The sequence below is a fragment of the Callithrix jacchus genome, chromosome 10, assembly GCF_049354715.1.
Source record: "Callithrix jacchus isolate 240 chromosome 10, calJac240_pri, whole genome shotgun sequence".
Classification (NCBI taxonomy): domain Eukaryota; kingdom Metazoa; phylum Chordata; class Mammalia; order Primates; family Cebidae; genus Callithrix; species Callithrix jacchus.
Genome location: NC_133511.1, coordinates 99,425,778 through 99,447,420, shown reverse-complemented (window position 1 = coordinate 99,447,420; position 21,643 = coordinate 99,425,778). Strand labels below are relative to the sequence as shown.

Here is a 21,643-nt window from a genome sequence, read left to right as displayed (position 1 = left end):
AAATTGGGTTTCACTATGTTGGCCAGGCTAGTCTCAAACTCCTAGCCTCAGGTGATCTACCTGCCTCGGCCTCCGAAAGTGCTGGGCATTGGCCACCACATCCTGCCCAAGAAGGTCTTTATAGATAACTGGAGGCAGGACATAGGAAAGGGGCGGGAATGTAAAAGGAAGTTAAGTAAAATAAAGTAAGAAAGAAAGCTATTCTGGATGAAATGAACAGCTCAAGAAGGAAGAAGGTGAAAAGGTAGGCCTGAACCAGACTAAAGAAGTTCTTGAATGCAAAACAAAGTGTGTTTAATAATTGTGGAAAGTATACCGAAGGATCAAAGATAAATAAACGCTCTGCTAATGAAGTCAAAGCTCAGAGAAAAGTCCTGAAAATATCAAAGTGTTACAAGAGAAGCAAAAAAGGATACAGGTATTTTCATTACACAGTGATAGTAACTTCCAAAATAGATGTTACATTTAACTGTATAGCAATCCTGCTTCCATTTCAAAAAAGCAAGAAAAAGAAATTGGGCAGGTTTCATCAAACTAAGTGGAATAAATCCCTACTTTGGTGCTACAGTCTGAATGCATCCCCTAAAATTCAAGTGCTGGAAACTTAATCTTCCCAGTGCAATAGTGTTGGGAGGGTGGGCCTTTTGGAAGCTATCTAGAATGAATTACTACTATAAAAAGAGCTTGCAGGAGTGTGATCACTCTCTCTTGCCCTTTAGCCTTCTACCCCCAGGTGAGAACACAGTAATGTAGCAAGATGCTAGTATCTTGATCTCAGACTTTCCAGCATCCAGAAGTGTGAGAAACAAATTTCTGTTCTTTATATACATTATCCAGTCTCAGGCATTCCATTATAGTAACACAAAGTTGACTAAGACACTAGGTACAAAATTAAATTAGTTTTTCTGTCAGACAAAGATTTTCCTTCCCTAATAAACTGTAATAAGTAATTCTAAGATTAAGTACTTGAAGCCAGGCACGTTGGCTCATGCCTGTAATCCCAACACTTTGGGAGGCTGAGACAGATGGATCACCTGAGGTCAGGAGTTTGAGACCAGCCTGGCCAACATGGTAAAACCCCGTCCCTACTAAAAATACACAAATTAGGCATGGTGACTGAGGTCTGTAGTCCCAGATATTCAGGAGGCTGAAGCAGGACAATCAGTTGAAGCAGGGAGGTAAAGGTTGCAGGGCTGCAGTGAACTGAGATCATGCCACTGCACTCCAGCCTGGGCAACAGAGCAAGACTCTGTCTCAAAAAAAAAAAGAACAAATGCTTGAAATATATTAGTTATGCATCCAATACTGTTCTAAGCACAACCCTATGAGGTAGATAAAATTATTACCACCAAATTACAGATTAGAAAAGGGAGGCATTGTGATGGCCTCTGCCCATCAGCCTCATTTTTCTATCCTATTGGTTCTGTTTCTCTGGAGAATCGTGACTAATACAAAAACAGTGAAATTAAGCAACTCATCCGTGGTCATACTACTAAGTACAAAATTAGGATTCAACTAGGCAGTCTCCTTCTGGAATCAGATCTCTTAATCCCTATACTGCATTGTCTCATATAATAAACCGTTTTTTGTTTCAGCAAATTAGAGGCAAATTTATATATTCACACATTGCTTAACAACAAGGATACATTCTGAGAAATATGTCAGTAGGGAATTTCATCATTGTGCAAACATGGAGTGTACTTACACAACCTAGATAGTATAACCTACCTCACACCTAGGCCATATGGTATAGCATATGATAACTCCTAGGCTACAAATGTGTACAGTATGTTACTGTACTGACTACTGTAGGCAATTATAACAGTAGTATTTATATATATAAACATAATAGGTACAGTAATAACACAGTATTATATTCTAATGGACCACCATCATATATGTGGCCCACAGTTGACTGAAACATCATTATATAGTACGTTCCTGTATTTCAATGTTATCAGTCTTCTCCAAAGAAGCTGACACTTACTCAGATGGCTTAATTTTCTGGCCTTGACAAATTATCTGACTTTGCTTGCATTTAACTTTTGTCCTTATTCCCAAAGGTTTTTGTCACATGAAAAACCCACTATTATGTTGGATCGAGTGCTGACATAAGAGCACGTTTGCCATATCCCTTAAGATTGCTAAAGCAGAGAATAATTACCAATTACATAAACAAGCTTCATTTTCTGACAGTTAAATTGTTAGTCATTAGACATAAGGAACGTGATAAATAAAAAATTTATTTATTTATATGTAATGACTAGCTTATTTATATGTATTTGTAAAGCTTAACATTTTAAACCAATAAGACCTTTAGCATAGCTACTATACATGTTCGTCAAATCTCGAACTCAGTCCTTTTTAAAAATGTTTTAAATTTACTATCTTTTTTAAGAGACAGGGTTTTGTCATGTTGCCCAGGCTGAAGTGCAGTGGCTATTCACAAGCACAATCATATGCACTGCAGCCTTGAACTCCTGGCCTCCACCTATTGAGGAGCTAGGGCTACAGGCACATGCCACTGCCCCCCAGCTTCAAACTCAGTATTTCTAAAAGACATCTTTCAGGTGTTACACTAAACTTTACAGAATGCAAAGGCATCTTTACAATTGGATACAACTCTCTCACCTTGCAGAGCACTTATCAATAGTAATAGAAGGACTAAAACCCAAAGAAACAAGAGAAGTATTTCATAAATATGTATACTTTTTTCACTTACATCTTGACTTAGTGCCATGAAACTCCTCTGTAATTCTTTTGCAAACTCCAAATTATTTGTGACTTCCTGGTACTTAGAAACGGCATCCTAAAATGACAAAGACAAAACCCAACTTTACTAGAAAGACAAAAAGTAACACTCATTATTTTATTTAAAATAGTGAGCATTAGGTCTTAAATAAAAATACAACATCTTTACCAGCTGATCTTGATTAAGCCTTTCCCCTTTGTTCATTCTTTCCTGGTAATCATCAAGCTTACCCTATATTAAAAGAACAAAAAGAATTACATTCCATGTTGAACATCTATACCAGCTTAAGCATGCTTGACAAAACCCATGCAATCCTCTAGTTTGTCTCAAATTTTGCCTTAAATAAACTTTTTAGATATACTCGTTTAACTACATACAAGAATTTTTTTTTTTTTTTTTGAGATGGAGTTTCACTCGTCACCCAGGTTAGAGTGCAGTGGTGCAATCTCGTCTCAGTGCAACCTCTACCTCCCAGATTCAAGCTATCCTACTGCCTTAGTCCCTGAAGTAGCCGGGATTAAAGGCACCCACCACCACACCTGGCTAATTTTTTTGTATTTTTTGGTAGAGACGGGCTTCAACATGTGGCCATGTTGGTCTCGAACTCCCGACCTCAGGTGATCTACCTGCCTCAGCCTCCGAAAGTGCTGGAATTACAGGTGTGAGCCATCGCGCCCAGCCTAAGTACATAAAACTTTTTAGATATACTCCAGCTATTGCTGAATGACATCAAAGACTGTATTGTAAACCAATGATACAACATCACTCACTCTTTAGATTAATCAAGAAAGAGTATTAGATGGACTAGACATATGGCTCCTACCCACATGGGTAAAGGGCCACAATTTGGTTACGATCCTGCTTATACTCAAGTGAGCATATCAGACATTTATCAAGTTAAATTTCAGTCTCTCCCTCCCCAGAAAAAGAATTCATGTGACTAGGGGATATAAGAGTCTTTGGAAGGCCAAGGCAGGTGGATCACTTGAGATTAGGAGTTTAAGACCTGCCTGGCCAACATGATAAAACTCCATCTCTACCAAAAAATATAAAAATTAGCTGAGTATGGTGGTGTTAGCCTATAGTCCCAGCTACTCAAGAGGCTGAGGTGGGAGGATCGCTTGAACCCTGGAGGTGGAGTTCGCATTTAGCTGAAATAATGCCACTGCACTCCAGCCTGGGTGACAGAGTGAAACCCAGTCTCAAAAAAAAAACCAAAGAGTTTTTTTTCCTGAATAAACTCATAGGCATATTGTCTTTAATGTACTTCATCCATTTATCTTGAACAACAAGATAGCTACATCACTAGTACACAAGCAACAGCTTTGCTGTTAGTTCAAGGGTGAGGACAGAAAACTAACATCTGGTTTAAGATCATACTTTCTTGCTAAAATTAAAACTTTGCAGGTTTTCCAGGATACTACTATTAAGTAAGACCCCACATATATTCAGGTAATGCAAAACAATCGTGAACTGTTATTATTGTAAAGGTCAGAGGAGAGGGAATGAGGAGAAATCTAAAGTAAGGGGAAAAATACCCAAAATAATCCCAATAAACTATGAATATACATAGTTCCTTGCCCTCTTAACAATAAAATTGTGAAATGAAATACAAAGTTAAATTCTTTTTTTTTTTTTTTTTTTTGAGACAGTCTCACCCTGTTACCCAGGCTGGAGTGAGGTGGCGGGATCTTGGCTCACCACAGCCTCCCCAGTTCAAGTGATTCTCCTGCCTCAGCCTTGGATTACAGGGACCTGCCACCACGTCCAGCTAATTTTTGTATTTTTAGTAGAGACAAGGTTTCACCATGTTGGCCAGGCTGGTCTCAAACTCCTGACCTCAGGTGATCTGCCCGCCTTGGCCTCCCAAAGTGCTGGGATTACAGGCATGAGCCACCGTGCTCAGCCTGCAAAGTTAAATTCTAATAAAGGGCATTCAAAACCACAGAAGCCAGTTTAAAAGTAATGGTAATAGGTATTTTTTTTAGGTCAAATATTTTCTTTATACCAGAAACAAATGTCAACTTGCCTAGCCATTCCACCCCAAATTGAAAAGCCTACCACAATTCGTTAGTAACAATGGAGGTAAATAAAACCAAGATAATCATTAAGACATTAAAGGCTTTTAAAAGTATCCAATTTTATTCTTAGATGAACTACTTCACAAAAATCTCTAGGCCTCCAAATAAACAGGTATAAAATTTCAGTCTAATGACTTAGGGGGAAAAAACAAAAAAGGTTTTTTGCACTGATACAACAGACCTGACCCCAGGTGCAAAAGATGTGTCCAACTATCTCACAATACTCTGAGGATACTTCCCTCTTTAAAAACAGAGAAAGAAGACTCACAAGCTTGGGAAGCCGAAAATAAGTTTTAAAATAAAAAGTTTTGTTTTTTTTAAAGGGTAGGCTATTTTCCTTTTAAGAAATAAAAAACCAGGCCAGGTGTGGGGCCTCACGCCTATAATCCCAGCACTTTGGGAGGTTGAGGCTGGTGGATAATGCAGTCAGCAGTTCGAGACCAGCCTGGCCAACAAGGTGAATCCCTGTCTCTCCTAAAAATACAAAAATTAGCCGGGTATGGTGGCATGCTCCCGTAATCCCAGCTACTAGGAAGGCTGAGGCAGGCGAATCGCACCACTGCACTCCAGGCTGGGAAATAGCAAGACTCCATCCAAAAAACAAAAAAAAAAACTAAACAAGATTTGAATGTATGACTTAGGGTATTCCAAAATAACTATTATAATCACAATCCCTCTATTTCAAAATATACCAACAGAAAATATGCAAATAGGAGAGCCTAAAGTTCAGTTCTAGTACACAGTTCACTAATACTGAACAAAAGAAAAAACACTATTAACTTATAACTGGCAATGTATTATCTTCCTTTTTCTATAGTACATTTTTCAAGGAAATTGTTACTAAATCTAGAAATACACCATACATCCTTCATAGGGTAGAGTTTATATATCTAGCCAAAATGGATGTAGAATCAAATTCCTAAAAAATGCTTGTATAGAGATGAAAATAAAACATAAAAAGACTTTTTTAAAAAGGGTAAGAATGGTACCTGAGTGGTAAAATTATAGGTGGAGCTGTTTTCCTTTTGCTTTGTTTTATACACTTAACTACTGTGCAGTGAAGTTTGTATAATGAAAACAATTAGAATTCCATGCTATATAAAATTAAGATTGACAGCCTTCAGTACATTGTCAGGACTCTCACCAGTAACAATCCTTAATTATGAACCTACACTGTCCTATTATAGAACAAGCTATCCTATATTAGAAAATCTCCAATTTTCTATATAATAGCAAATTTAGAATTCATCCAAACCGAGAACTATGGCAGATTACATTTTCCAAAGATAGCTATAAATTCTGCAGTCTCACATACTGTTCTACAATGTGACCCTGGCACTACTCAATCAACAACTAGTCCACTTCCCCTGCCATTGTACCTGAGTAAGCTTCAACCAAGAGTACTATATAAACGATGCTGTACGATTTCCAAGGCCGAGTCATAAAAGCAATCCATCTCTGCCTTATTTGCTGGCGACCCAAATACTTGTGTTTGGAGCCTTCAGCGATCATACAAATACAGTAACTCTGAGGTTGCCATGTCATAACCACGCCATGATGAGAGGCCTCACAGCTTCTGATCAGCAATCCCTGTGGTTCTACTCATTTAGTCCAAGCAGCAAATAAATGAACAAGTCAGTCTTCCCACATGTGGCCCCCAGTGTCATCAACAGAAACATCAAAACTCCTGTGTGCCTTGTCTGAATCCCTGATAGGCAGAATCTTTGTGCATAAGAAAATCATGGTTTTAATCCCTTAAAGTCTGAGATTAATCTGTTACAAGGCAGTAACTGGAACAAGGCTAAAGGGGAAATGAGAAGAAAGGAAAACAGCCAGTATGTGAAACTCAGCTTCATAGTACACATCTTCACAGAACATTATGACAAAAGAAAGTATGCAAAAACAACTCTACATAGCCAAAATAAAGATCTATGCACTATGGCCAGGCATGGTTGCTCACACCTGCAATCCCAGCACTCTGGGAGGCCAAGGCAGGAGGATCACTTGAGGCCAAGAGTTAAAGACCAGTCTGGACAACATAGTGAGACTATGTTTCTATAAAAAAATTATCCAGGCAAAGAAATTCTTAAACTTAGTGCCTATAGTCCTAACTACCTGGGAGGCTGAGACAGGAGGATCACGAGACCTGGAGTTGGAATTCACAATGAGCATGACTGCACCCCATGATAGTGCAATATCTTGTCTTAAAAAAAAAAACTATGCATTTTTATTAAAGCTCAAGTGCCTACTTACTCTGATTTAGTATTACTGTTAACATGTTTCTAGCTTTTCAATTCAAGAACTGATATTTTTAAAAGGTGGACTGAGTTTACTGTAAGGAAAGAAGTATGTAAATCATAACTGAAATCTTCAACAGAATTTTCAAAGAGCAGACCATAGTTCCTGAATTACCTAATCAAAAAAATGTAGTAAATCAAAGGTACAGGGCTGGACGCCATGGCTCACGCCCATAATCCCAATACTTTGGGAGGCCAAGGCTGGTGGATTGCTTGAGATCAGGAGTTCAAGACCACCTTGGCCAACATAACAAAACCTCGTCTCTACTAAAAATACAAAATTAGCCAGGCATGGTGGCGCAAACCTGTAATCCCAGTTACCTGGGAGCCTGAGACACAAGAATCACTTGAAACTCAGAGGCAAAGATTACAGTGACAGAGATCAACCTTTTTGCACTCCAACCTGGGCAACAAAGTGAGGTACAGAATAAAATTTTAAAAAGGTACAGAAACTATAGGTCTTGGCCAGGCACAGTGGTTCACGCTTATAATCCTAGCACTTCGAGACACCAAGGTGAGCCAATCATCTAAGCTCAGGAGTAGGAGTTTAAGCCCGGGCAACATGGCAAATCCCTGTCTCTGCAAAAAATACAAAAATTAGCCAGGCATGGTGGCACGCACCTACAGTCCCAGGAGGTGCAGGTGGGAGGATCACTGAGCCTGGGGAGGTTGAGGCTAAAATGAGTAGTGATTGCAGCACCACACTCCAGCCTAGGCGACAGAATGAGAGACCAAAAAAAACTACAGATCATCCATATAACATTTCTCTAACCACAATAAAAAAAGTTTCATCATAGCATTATACATGTTCTTCTATGGCTGTTAACACTTTCTACACTGTTACAAATATCCTATACCCTGTCTTTGCCCAAGCCTCAGGAAAGGAGCATCCTAAGTCTGATCAAAGTTTCTAAGAAATAGTATTCACCTGAGGAAATACCAAAACTAAGAAAACTGCAAGATGACAATAAAAACTTAATTAAAAGACACTAGTTTTTCCCTCATCAGTAAAATATAGTATCTCCTGATCTCCTGGCTATTAAGGTATACAGAAGACTTTATCACCATGGAATCTGAGCTGTTAGGGATTTTGTTTTGCTATTATATACAATCAGACCTCTGCAGAGCAGAGACCCTATGTTGGTCTAGGTCAGTGATTCCCAAAACTGTCGGCCCCAAACCAGCAGCATCAGCATCAGCTGGCCTTGTTAGAAACACAAATTCTCAGACACTGCCCCAGACCTACTGAATCAGAAACTCAGTGAGGGTTGGAGGAACCCAGCAAATTGTAGTTTATCCAGTCTTCTGGGTGATTCTGATGTGTAAGTTTGAGAAACATTCACCTCATTCAAATATACTGTAATTGCCTTGTCATAGCCCAGCAGAACCTGGAAATAAATTATTCTACATCAAACACATGACATGATTAGTGACCTTAAAAACCATTATATGGCAGCTTTAATTTGGAGATAAGTTGTTTACAGTTTTCAACAGAAAACATGTTTAATTGTGGTTGGGTTTCTAGGCTTATAAATCTATTTAACTTTTTCATAAAGTAACTATTTCATAAAGAGAAGATCCATTTATAATCAGTTATCATCTCTGAAAAGGAGTAGTGAGAGAGGAAAAAAAGGGTTATCATCTTCCATTTGTAAGTAGTACTTTTGTTAAATCTTGCATTCTTAGCTGACACCTCAGAAGTTAAACTAAGTGGTAAATGTCAAAATGCATACTATAAACAGAAAGTCTCTTAGGACAATCAGTTGGTCTAATTTTCTACTTTTCCAAATGAAAGGAGCTATTACTATAACTATAAAGATTACTATAGCTTGCAGTCTTAGCTCACTCCTAAGTGGCCTTCCATGACAAGGAAAAGAATATGGTATCTATATTTCTCCAAACAATTTGCCTTATCTTTGAAAGCACAGACTACTCAAGAGAAAAATAATGCTGTCTTAAGTAGCTTTATTCCTACTGTCACTTCCTATTCAAATGGCTTACATTAAGTCCAACTAGAAAATTTGTCCACTAGTGTTAAAATTTACAGCATGAACTACATGAATCAGCATGAACTACATGAATACACAAGGAATGGCTTGTCACATTGACAGATCAATATTATACCAAGAACAGAGTGGTAAAGATAGGAGTAATAAAGGGCTCCAGACAGACACAGTTTTACTCTTTCCTAGGCTGGAACATGGCTAATACATAGTAGTGGTAACAATAAATTGGTCAACTGCTCATGAAACACATTAAATAAATGTTAAGCATTTTTCCTGGAGAATAAAATCATTTTCCTAGCATAAAATATATTTTCAGGCCAGATGCAATGGCTCACACCTGTAATCCCAACACTTTGGGAGGCAGAGGCAAGCGAACCACCTGAGGTCAGGAGTTTGAGACCAGTCTGACCAACATGGAGAAACCCTATCTTTATTAAAAATATAAAATTAGCCAGGCATGGTGGCATATGCCAGCAATCCCAGCTACTCAAGAGGCTGAGGCAGGAGAATCACTTGAACCCGGGAGGGAGAGGTTGAGGTCAGCCAAGATGGCACCATTTCACTCCAGTCTGGGCAACAAGAGCGAAATTCTGTCACACACACACACACACAACAAAAAGTATCATCCATCAAAAGCCTACAACCCTAAAATGCTGATAACACAAATCTGCCCTCTAAGATCCTTTCTATCTTGAAATTAAATTTAGAGTTTTTCAGCCACTGAGTATCCCAAGTATATTAAAAAATCCATTTATAGCACATATGTGAGCAAGATAAAAATCAGGCCATTTCCCAGATTACCCAGTCTTCAAGGGGGAATCATGGGATAGAGAGATGTGACCATACCTCTCTCTATTTCCTGTTTCGTTATTGCTTTTAATAGTTGACAGTATTTACTATTTAACAGACATTCAAGTTTAAACTAAAATGTAGCTAACCCTATCACGGAGACACTATTATCAATCATATTTCACCTAACTGTAAACTGAAAGATACAGTTAAATAACTTACCTAAGGTCTTAAATCCCAGAAAAATCATTTGTGCCTTAACAACCCCCCCCTTAGAAAGTCATTCTGGGGTTTCCAGCTGTTGTTACATTCCAGTTCTGCCTCTGCTTGCTGCTGTTTTCCTCCTTTCCTTTCTCCAATCAGATTATTATGTTGCTGAATTGCAGTACATCTAGATCTTCCATTCTTCCCAAAGAGTTTTTCATCACCACCAAAGTTATTTTCTTGAAATGGATTTTTTAAATTAAGTTCAGTACAGTGCCATTAGGGTGCCAGAAGAGGGATATCCAAGATAGATGTCCTCCTGAGCTTTGCTTCTTTATTGTTATAGCCAACAAATGCCATAAATAAAAAATTTAAGAAAAAATTTTTAATTATGCAATTAAAAATAAATAGCAAGAGATGATAAACTCCAAAAAAAAAAAAACCCAAATTCTTCAACTAGACAATTATAAATAGAAGAGAAATTAGAAGGAAACAACATGTGAAAAAAACTAATTTGGCTATCCAGGAAAGCTACGTAACTCCTATTCTCAAATAAGGTGATCTCTACACTGGGAGGGAATACTTAAAAATGAAGCCCAAAATAATGAAAGTAGTTTGGAGCACCTAGCTATACTTTATGTATCTAGGTCAAATAAATCACTTCTAGAGTACTGAACAAATTTTTGCAAAGACAAAAGATTTATTTTCCTCAACTTTCCATAATCTTTAACAGTTTTTCTAGGTATTATTTCAAGTCCCCAACCCCACATTCTCTGTTCTTCAATTAGACAATTAGCAGTTTCGACTCTGCCCACAGTAGTAGGCAGCTGTCTCCTATTTGCCCTCTACAAATTCAACCAAGTATTGTTAGCTACTGAAATCCCCAAGAGACAGAAAAGATAGTAAGCAAAAGTTTCCTCAGTTGTTAAAAGGAGAACATATACTACAATCCATAGCCGATCCATAGCAGCTATCTTCAAATGCTGAAAGCACGCTCATGCAGCAGGAGTCTATGTTGTTCCAGAAAACGAAGAGTATTAAACAGTGGTGGTAAGGATATATATATATATATATATATATTTTTTTTTTTTTTGAGACAAAGTCTAGCTGTCACCCAGGCTGGAGTGTAGTGGCACAATCTCAGCTCATTGCAGTGTCTGCCTCCTGGGTTCCAGCAATTGTCCTGCCTCAGCCTCCCTGTAACTGAGATTACAGGCATGCACTACTACGCCCAGCTAATTTTTATATTTTTATTTTTTTACTTATTTATTTATTGAGACAGAGTTTCGCTCTTGTTGCCCAAGCTGAAGTCCAATGACGCAATCTCAGCTCACAGCAACCTCTGCCTCCCGGGTTGAAGCCATTCTCCTGCCTCAGCCTTCCGAGTAGCTGGGATTACAGACGCACACCACCGCGCACTGCTAATTTTTTGTATTTATAGTACAAATGGGGTTTCACCATGTTAGCCAGGCTGGTCTTGAACTCTTGACCTCTCCCAGTGCTAGGATTACAGACATGACCCACCATGCCCAGCCAGTAAGGAAATACTTCTAACACCAAGAACTTAAAGAGTGGCACACCACTGAAACAAATTTTCATTGAGAAATGAGCATTCTACGTAGAAAACTGGTTAAAGCAGAATGTTGAATGAACACCTGTAAGGAATGCTGGATTTCTGAACTCTAAGAATGGTGTAAGAATGCTAAATTAGGCCGGGTGCGGTGGCTCATGCCTGTAATCCCAGCACATTGGGAGGACAAGGCAGGTGGATCACCTAAGATCAGGAGTTTGAGACCAGAATGGCCAATATGGTGAAACCCAGTCTCTACTAAAAACACAAAAAATTAGCCAGGGGCAGTGGGAGGCACCTGTAACACCAGCTACTTGGGAGGCTGAGGCAGGAAAATTGCTTGAACACGGGAGGCAGAGGTTGCAGTGAACAGATCGTGCCACTGCACTCCAGCCTGGGCAACAAGAGCAAAACTCCATCTCAAAAAAAAAAAGCACGCTAAATTAGATGTTACCTAAGGTTCCATTGTAAGATAATTTTTTAAGCCAGTTAAGTATCCAGAAGTTTAGTTTGACAAGCCTTTTGTCCAATTTTTTTTTAAAAAGATAAAAACCAATCCTGTAAAAACTGTTATTCCTTGTTCAAGACTATAATTATGCAGGTAAGTCTGAGTGAATGGAAGCAGCTGACTCTAGTAGGAAAAAGAAAAAGAAATGTTAACAAGTTTCAGCATCACCTACTTTGACTATATTCTTAAAAAGTCTAAAGCTTGTGGATTTGAAAAGCAAATTATCATAAATAATCTTACAGGGCATCTTTTGAAATATTAGTCGCTTTAAGCAAGCTATTCCCTAGCATAAATCCGGAAAACTTATTTATATTAATACATTCCTTGGGAGTTCAATGTAAAAAGACTACATCCCACCATCACTGTTTAATATTTTCATTTTTCTAAAACAGCATAGACTCCTGCTATATGAGCAAGTTTTCAGCATCTGAAGATAGCTGCAATGGATCATCTATAGATTGCAGTGTGTTCTTTCTACCCGTCTTTTAAAAACTGAGGAAACTTTTGCTTACTATACTATCTTACCTGTCCACAATGTAAAAAGAAGTTCAATGTAACTCAAAAGCGTAGGCCAAAAGGGTTTTTTAGTGACTAAAATATATTTCAGTTATTTCTACATTTGGATAACAGTATCAAGGTGGGTCAGGCACAGTGGGTCATGCCTGTGATCCTAACACTTTGGGAGGTTGAGGCAGGAGGATCACTTGAGACTAAGAGTTCAAGGTTGCAGTGAACAATGACTGCCCTACTGAACTCCAGCCTAGATGACAGTGAGACTCTGTCTCTAAAAAACTAAAATTAAAGTATCTTTACAACAGTATTGAGGAGAATGTAACGAAATTTCTAATAACGTACAACGGTTCTAATAGTAAGAATTATCTGTGTCCTCCTAAGACCATTCACATATCTTGCTTAGGCTATCCAGCTTTTTTTTTGAGACAGTGTCTCATTCTATCACCTAGGCTGAAGTACAGTGATGTGATCTCCGCCTTCCAAATTCAAGCAATTCTCCTGTCTCAGCCTCCAGAGTAGCTGGGACTACAGTTGTAGGTCGCCACGTCTAGCTATTTTTTGTATTTTTAGTAGAGGCTAGGTTTCATCATGTTGGCCAGACTGGTCTCAAACTCCTGACCTAAGGTGAACCACCAGCCTTGACCTCCCAAAGTGCTGGGATTACAGGCGTGAGCCATTGTGCCAGGCCTGCTACCCAGCCTTTTTTTTTTTGAAAAAGAGTGTTCTGCTTGCCTACTCAACTCTACCTACCTGAAGAAAATAAAAAAATCCCTTCAGGAAAAAAAATCCATTTCAATAAAAAATACCACAAGTAAATAGCTCTGTACAAAAAGCATTTCTTCCATAACTCCATGGATTAATCCATTTTAACAGGGTTGTTAATGAAGCTACGGATATTTCTATGTAATGATTTGGACAAACTAGCAAGCACTTATTCAGCATATACCACGTGCAAGGAGGCACAGCAGAGTGATGTTAATAGTCTCTGCCCTCAACAAGCTTATTACCAATTTAGAAAAAAGTGTAAAGTTAACAACACAAGGCAATATAAAAATGTCAAGAAGTGTACAGACAATAAGTAACAGGAGAAGTTAAAAGAAACAAACTACTTGAACTGAGCATGGTCAAGAAACACACCTTCCCCTCCCCTCAAGAAGTTTGAATTTTGAACTCTACCCAGTGGAGTATCTTTCACCCATGATTTTATACTCATAGTCTATCTAACAAAAGCACTGTAGTAGAGCTAGTGAAGGAAATAAATGAGCTGAAACCAAGCAATTTACAGTATCAACTTTGGCTGAGTTTCTCTTCTGCTACTCCTCTCACTTTTCTATATTATATACACACATAACATTCATTTCCCCCAGAAAAAAGAACCAATTACCAAAAAATACCCAGAAGCTTGAAATAACAATAATTTGGATGAAAAAATTGTCACACTTCTTATTTATCTCTACTGGTAATGCTTTTCCCAGATTTTTCTGGTCTACAACCTATCAAGCTTGAGTAGAGACTGACAAATACACATTTGGGGCTAAACATAAAGAAAAATTTTTAAGTTTAAACTTTAATAAAAGTTTATTTCATTATAATATGGATGCCCCAATGATACCTGACACACTCAGAACCCCATTATCTGTACAATGCAAACACGGATTAACAATGAGACATTAATAAAGGTCTAATAATAAATACATAGAAAACAATTTTCTTTTGCATTCAGTTTTTTTTTTAAACAGAGAAACTTGACCAGGTACGGTAGCTCGCAGTAATCCCAGCACTTTGGGAGGCTGAGGCGGGTGGATCACCTGAGGTCAGGAGTTTGAGATCAGCCTGACCAACATGGAGAAACCCCATCTCTACTAAAAATACAAAATTAGCCAGGCATGGTGGTGCATGCCTGTAATCCCAGCTACTCCTGAGGCTGAGGCAGGAGAATCATTTGAACCTGGAGGCAGAGATTGTGGTGAGTCAGAGGTTGCGGTGAGCCGAGACTGTGCCACTGCACTCCAGCTGGGCAACAAGAACAAAACTCCATTTCAAAAAAAATAAAATAAGAGAAACTCTAAGGATTTGAAGCAAAAGGCTTTACTTGGTTCTAAATAATTAAACATGAAAATTACACTTATGCTGTAGAACATTACAAATTCTAATTACTCCCATAAAACATACAAGAGGCCAGATGTTATGGTTCATGCCTGTAATCTGAGATAGGCAAGAGTTCGAGACCACCCTCTGATCAACACAGCGAAACCCCATCTATGCTAAAAATACAAAAATTAGCTGGGCGTGGTGGCATGCACCTGTACTCCCAGCTACTCAGGAGGCTGAGGCACAAGAATCGCTTGAACCCGGAAGGCAGAGATTGCAGTGAGCTGAGGCTGCATCACTGCACTTCCAACCTTGAGCGACAGAGCAAAATTCCATCTCAAAAAAGAAACAATTAAAAGAAACTTTGGAAATCACCCATTCCAACCTAAGTCATTTTGTCCATTTTTTTGTCTATAAAACTAATTGGACTAAATTCTAAGGTAGTTTAAACTCTTAAAAAAAAAAACTCTTAGGCCAGACGCGGTGGAACACACCTGTAATCCTAGCACTTTGGGAGGCTGAGGCAGGTGTATCACTTGAGGTCAGGCCTTCGAGATCATCCTGGCCAACATGGTAAAACCCCATCTCTACTAAAAATACAAAATTAGCCAGATGTGGTGGTGGACGCCTGTAATCCCAGGTACACAGGAGGCTGAGGCAGCAGAATCGCTTGAACCTGGGAGGGGGAGGTTGCAGTGAGCCAAGGTCATGCCATTGCACTCCTGCCTGGGCACCAAGAGTGAAACGCTGTCTCAAAAATAATAATAAATAAAAATTAAAAATCTGTCTACAGCCATACCATCCTGAGCACGCCCGATCTCGTCTGAGCTCAGAAGCTAAGCAGGGTCAGACCTGGTTAGTACTTGGATGGGAGACCACCAAGTATTGGATGGGAATACCAGGTGCTATAGGCTTTAAAAAAAAATCTCTTAAATTTCATAACAGTGTAAGATTATAGCTATGACAAAGCTGTGGTAAATTTAACATTTTGCAAAAATTAAAAGTACTGCAAATATTAATGCTTTCTTTCACTAAAGTATTAGTTTTTCTAGAAGATTAAATAGTACTAGTCTTCATCTAGCCCTAAATGTAAACTAAGAAATTAATTACATAAAATTCTGGTGAATTGTATGCTTAATCTGTAAGTCACACAAAATGTATTCTCATTCAAACATCTGCCACATGGGTAGCATCCTAGAGTAAACTAATTCGATCAGGTTAAAACAATACATTCTCAATGTAATACTTAGGCTTCTACTCTCATCCCAGAAAGACGTACCCATTTTCACTTGGGGGAATTCACAGCTTTGCCTTTTTAAGTACTTCCCAGTGCTGCACATACCAACACACACACTCAAGCAGAGGGAAACAAATTAAGCATTACAGCTTTCTCTGTGACAAGGTGAATGCAAAATAATCTTACCCTCTGCATTGCAGAATAGTTCTTGCAAACCCACAGAGAAGCAAACACATCAAGAAAACTTAAATGTCAAAGAAGGCTTCAGGTAATAGCCTCAAGGAAATATTTTACTACAAAATAGTTAAGAATGTTTTTATTTTAAAACACTGAACATGTAAGTGGTGTACAACAGCTGCAATGAAAATTCTAAGCACAGACATACTGCAATGCTCTAGAAAGAAATGTCACCCTCACAACAACAGCATTCTTTTCAAAGAATAATACTAACTGCAAAGATGAAGTCCAGTAAGCCTTCAGGAAGAAGTATAAAAAATATTACACTCTGGCTGTAAGTTCTGGTCACATATTGGTTAAAAAGCTGTCGGGCTATTTTGCATTTTACAAAAGTGAACATTGGTTAAACTTTCACCCACCAAAGTCACTAGAGTCTAAACCTATCATATTCACAAATAATATTAAATGTTATATATTGAAACATCCTTTATTCCACATTACAACTGATTACATCTAACAGTATCAAATGAGCTCTCTCTTCAGTTAAAATTAAGACTCGGTTTTAGAATATCTTGCATAGCCTAGGGCCCAATTCAGCACCAACGAACTGATAAAGAAAACTGGGCAGTTAATCACTCAACTCAGTATTAACCTGTACTTTAATCAGTAAGATTTGCAAATGGAGTTTTATTCTTCATCCTCTTTATCAGAGCTATATTTTTTTTTTTTTGGCTAAACATTCATGTACTACTTATAAGCCCAAATTTCAAAATCTACCAAGTCTTTTAGTTGCATTACATAATAAGATCATATTTCATCAATGTTAAGCATGCATTCTCATTGAGCAGATGCTTGGCTCTCCTTTAATGGCTCAAATCATTAGAAAATAACTTTGTTTCTTAAAGTACAATAAAATGATTTCAATTCTGTTTTAATGTAAGCAATACTACATATCCATAGCCATTTTTGCCAGGATACTTGATTTTAAAATCCATAAAAAACACATTCTGGTCCAGAAGGCTCCAATAAGAATAGGTCAAGATTGAAATATAGCTCAAATACAAGTTGCTGGTGGATTGAAGTCAAAACAAACCCAACTGTAAACAGTATCTTATTTTACTCCAAAAGGGTTTCTAAAGAGGAATTCAAAATTGATTTGTAAAGCAATCCTGTTTTGGTGCATTAGAAATGCTCACTCGTATTTAAAAACTAACGAGAGTTAAGCCTTCTCACAAGTAAATCATCTAGATATAAAAAATTTTAAACTGAAAACCAGATGTGCTTAAATTTAGGGAAAAAACAAATGCCCTGAATTTTTCAAAAAGCAAAATACATAGTTTTAATTGCAATTAAGTCAACATCAATATTGCCAACTTATCTACTTAACAAGTAGATAGTTCAGTCTGTGGTTTATCAAAAAGTCTCACTTAACTGTAACTTGACCTTTTTGCTGCTATCTAGCACTTAAAACACTGAGAAGACAGAAAAATGGGTTACTTTTCGAAGTTTGTTAAATCTCCATTATTAACACATCCATCTTTCAGTATGCATTAGCCTAGTTAATAATCTGTGTAATAATTACATTACTTTCTCCTTTATAACTTGAAGGGATGCTGGGCACCGTGGCCCACACCTGCAATCACAGTACTTTGGGAGGCCAAGGTGGGTGAATCACTTGAGGTCAGGAGTTCGAGATCAGCCTGGCCAACATGGTGAAACCCTGTCTCTACTAACAATACATAAAATTAGCCTGGTGTGGTGGCGCACATTTGTAATCACAGCTACTTAGGAGGCTGAGAAGGGAGGATCCCCTGAACCCGAGGTGTAGATTGCAGGGTGCCAAGTTCATCCCACCACACTCCAGCCTAGATGACAGAGTGAGACTCATCTCTAAAAATAAATAAAATAACTTGAGGACAAAGTATGACAAAGTATAATAATACACACACATCCCTATACACATTTAATGACCTGTCATGGTTCAAGTCCTCAAGAGGGGCTTATAAACTAGATTTCTGTTTTTTTCAGACATACTTAAACACTAGAATCTGACGGCCACCTCACAGCTAGATTGGCTGCCAATCAGCACCTAACTTTATATTGCCTTCTTTGAAGAGTTATCTTTCAGTCATTAATGTGTCTACACTTTAAATCCTCACTAATCATTAATGTTCATAATTATTAATACATTAATGTTCATAATCATTAATATTTATGTCCAGATTACTACACCAGAACAAAACATTTCCAAGAAATTCTGAAGAATCAAAAACTCAAGCATCAGCTAGATCAGCAAGCTTGCTTACTGCATTAACATTTTAAAGATACCCAAGATAGTCTCAATTTCAACAGGGTAGCAAAAACTAAATCATGTGTCAGACTCAGAAGATACTGGCATGCTTATTCTATTCAACATTTGAATGTAGAATGTTAAACTTAAAATACTTTTGTTACTTTGTTGACAGAACTACTATTCCAATTACCTACAATAAAACACACTTGTTTATCAAAATAAAGGATTAGCAAAAAAAAAAAAAGAAAAAACAAATCCCAGATTAGAGCATCTCTCAATTTCACATAAAGTCCATGAAATTCAAGTAAAATTCCCAACCTTCAATACTGAAGATGAGACAGGGAAGGAAGTATCAAGGCTAAATGTTTTAAAAGTCTCTCAAAATGTAAAATAAATCAGTAAATAAGCAATTAAAATTAATAAGACCTAAACATCAACAGTTTTCTTCAACTTATTTCCCACAGCCCAACATTTTAGCCAGTTACTGTATCAGCACCTCAACTAACACTATTAGGTGGCTGGCTACATAAACATTGCAAAATGATTTCCTGGAAATTCAAGATGTTATAAATGTTTTCCTAGAGGCAGACAAGCAGAAGTTGGGTTACTTCTGGTGGATTGAAGTCAAAACAAACCCAACTGTAAACAGTATCTTATTTTACTCCAAAAGGGTTTCTAAAGAGGAATTCAAAATTGATTTGTAAAGAAAGTTACATTTTACTTTATAAGGTAAAATTCAAGTTAACATGATAGTCACAGACATAATTACCTCGTTTTTACAAACGACTTATTTTTCTCCCCTTCCACCTCTGATCTTACTCCTTTTAATTATTCACTCTGCCCAGACCTTTTCTCTACACACATACACATGCCCCTCTAAACAGTTTACACTGTCCTGCGAAGAAAACATAAAACAAAAGGCTGATTTGCAAATGAAGATACACCTCAATAGCGTGATCTAGAAGGACTAAATACTGAATCCAAAATATCGTGGGTGTGGCTCGAATTTTTTTTTGGAGGGGGACTAGGAAGGCTAGTCGGGGCGGCTGCCTGGTCTCTGCCCTCCCCCTCTGCTTTCGCTTTGTGCTCACAATGCAGCTCCTGTAAAGCGCTTCCCTCTCCCCGCAGCCGCCGCCATGTTAGACGCTCTCTCCATGTGCCCCTAGTCCCAGATATCCTCTCCAGTATCCCCAGGACCCAGCCCCCAATGAATCTCAATCGTAGCAGTCCCCCGCCCCTTCAGAGTCCCCTAGGAACAAAAAGTCGCTGCAGAAAATCGTCTCGCGATTGAGCTGACCGTGAGGCTCGTAGGGAAACCCAGACAACTGAAACAAAGAGAGAAACGTAGGGGAGCCCATCACGTGGGGGCGGGGGTAGCAAATCGAAGACCCATTCAAAATGGGCCTGCCGAAAAGGCAGTTCTAGCTTGAGATTCTAAATACACTTCTCTCCCACGGAATAAGAGGGGGCACTCGATCGGCCCCCGAGGGCACAGACTCCAAGGATACAGGACGCAGGCCGCCCCAACTCCACGAGGCGGTCAGTTGAGCCCGGTGCCCCCCGAGGAGGTACCTCTCCATTTTGGACCCTCGTCAGAGAAATCGGGCCTCGGAGACGAGAAGGGCACCATACAATGAAGTCCTGACGACAGGCCCCCACCCTCACAGGTCCCACTCCCAAAGGCCAAAAAGCCAGACCCACAGCGGAAGGGTAATAAAAAGGCCCGGGGGACAGCGCCGCGTCCCAATCTGGTGACAAGTGCCTCCTCCAGGAGCCCGTTTTCTGGGCACGAAACGAAACTCCCGTTGACCGTCGAGATGGGGCGTGGGGGCCAAGGGTGGAAGGAGGAGGGGACCTAGTAACGCTCCCGAGGCGGAAAGAAGCAAGGGCTCCAGTGCCCAGGGTCGGAGGGGGCGCAGAGCCCAGCCGCAGCCACCCCTCCCTTCCCCACCAACTCCTGGCACCTTTTTCTTCTCCAGGTTCCTAAGTTTCTTGTCGATCACCCCGAGGATCTGTTTCATGGCCTCGGTCTGCACAGCGCCGGTGCCAGTTGCAGGGTGCTGAGAAGCCGGCGCGGCGGCCCCGGCTCCCGCAGCCGCCTCACTCCCGGAGGATCCCGACGGCGGTGGCGGTCCGGACGACTTGCTGCCGCTCCCGCTGTGGCTGGTGGCCGAGGGCATCTTCAGACCGCGAGGGGAGAGAAGAAAAAGCGGGAGGAAGGACAAGAGCGGCGAGTCAGAAGACGGACGGGGCGAGACGCGGGACAAAACGCGCAGCGGGCGGGAGCCTACGCGAGCGGGTGGGGAAAGGGGCGGCGCGCCTCGAGGGCAGGAAGAGTGCGCGGGCGCGCGCGCGACCTGCCAGCGGGGCGCCCGGCCGGGCCTCGCGCCGCCCCCGACCCGCCCCTCCCCCGCGGAGCCGCCGACTCGGCCTACCGGTCCCGCGGCTCCGAGGCTCGCGCCGGGGGCGGGGCCTCACCGCGCCGGCCGCCAACGGCCAGTGCAACGGTCCCCAACGGGGAGGGCCAGCGCTCTCCGGCTTCCGAGGAAGGGAAGAAAGAGAGGGGCGGGGCTCGGGGGCAGAGAAGGGCATGGGAAATGACCGGGGTGGGGTGGGGGGACTTGGGGGCAAGTCCCTCGGAAGCTCCTGCCGGTCCGGAGGTAAAGGACACTCCGGCGCAGCGGCCCTCTGCCCCTGCAGCTACTCGGTTCCGGGTGGCGCTCACCGTGCGCGCGCGCAGGCGGCTGGAGATCCCGAGTGGGCAGCTGTAGGGGCAAGGGTGGCAGTGCCTTCCGGGCAGTGTCGCGTGCTCCGTGGGCGCAGGCCGCTTCGCCCAGTCCCCGCTGCACTGAGAGCCGCTCCTAGTGAGGCGAGAACCGGGAGCGGGAGGGACTTAGCCAGCCAGCAGCCCTCTGGGGCGCGGGGGGCGGGAGAAGCGGAGAGCGGGGGCCTTCGTGGCTGCTCGGGCTGCCCGGCGCGAACGCCTTCCTGGAAGAGGCCGCCCGCTTGCCTCCTCGCAGTCCCCCGGCCCCTGCGCTTGGGGGCGTCCACTAGACACAAGTGGGGACGACCCTGGCGAGGCCAAAGGAACGGCGCCTTGAGTTTTGAGCGCAATCGAAGCTAGG

General features: G+C 40.6%; 1 protein-coding gene and 1 pseudogene across 4 annotated transcripts in view; one reads left to right on the top strand and one right to left on the bottom strand.

Annotated features, from left to right (window-relative positions):
* CAPRIN1 (cell cycle associated protein 1) overlaps positions 1 to 21,384 on the bottom strand; it is a 49,875-nt gene extending 28,491 nt beyond the window's left edge. The window contains exons 1-6 of one of the 4 annotated variants that reach the window (XM_078340825.1): positions 21,244 to 21,384; positions 20,483 to 20,698; positions 10,148 to 10,461; positions 8,377 to 8,518; positions 2,921 to 2,983; positions 2,723 to 2,809 (exon numbers count right to left, since the gene is read on the bottom strand). In XM_078340825.1, the coding sequence (XP_078196951.1) occupies positions 2,723 to 2,809; positions 2,921 to 2,956 (123 nt within the window). In that variant the 5' untranslated portion in view covers positions 2,957 to 2,983; positions 8,377 to 8,518; positions 10,148 to 10,461; positions 20,483 to 20,698; positions 21,244 to 21,384. Of the gene's footprint in view, positions 1 to 2,722; positions 2,810 to 2,920; positions 2,984 to 8,376; positions 8,519 to 10,147; positions 10,462 to 20,482; positions 20,699 to 20,953 lie in introns of all 4 variants that reach the window. The other 3 variants (XM_078340824.1, XM_035262341.3, XM_035262340.3) reach the window with 3 other exon arrangements.
* LOC118145877 (5S ribosomal RNA) lies at positions 15,597 to 15,725 on the top strand (annotated as a pseudogene).
* Positions 21,385 to 21,643: the final 259 nt, after the last annotated feature.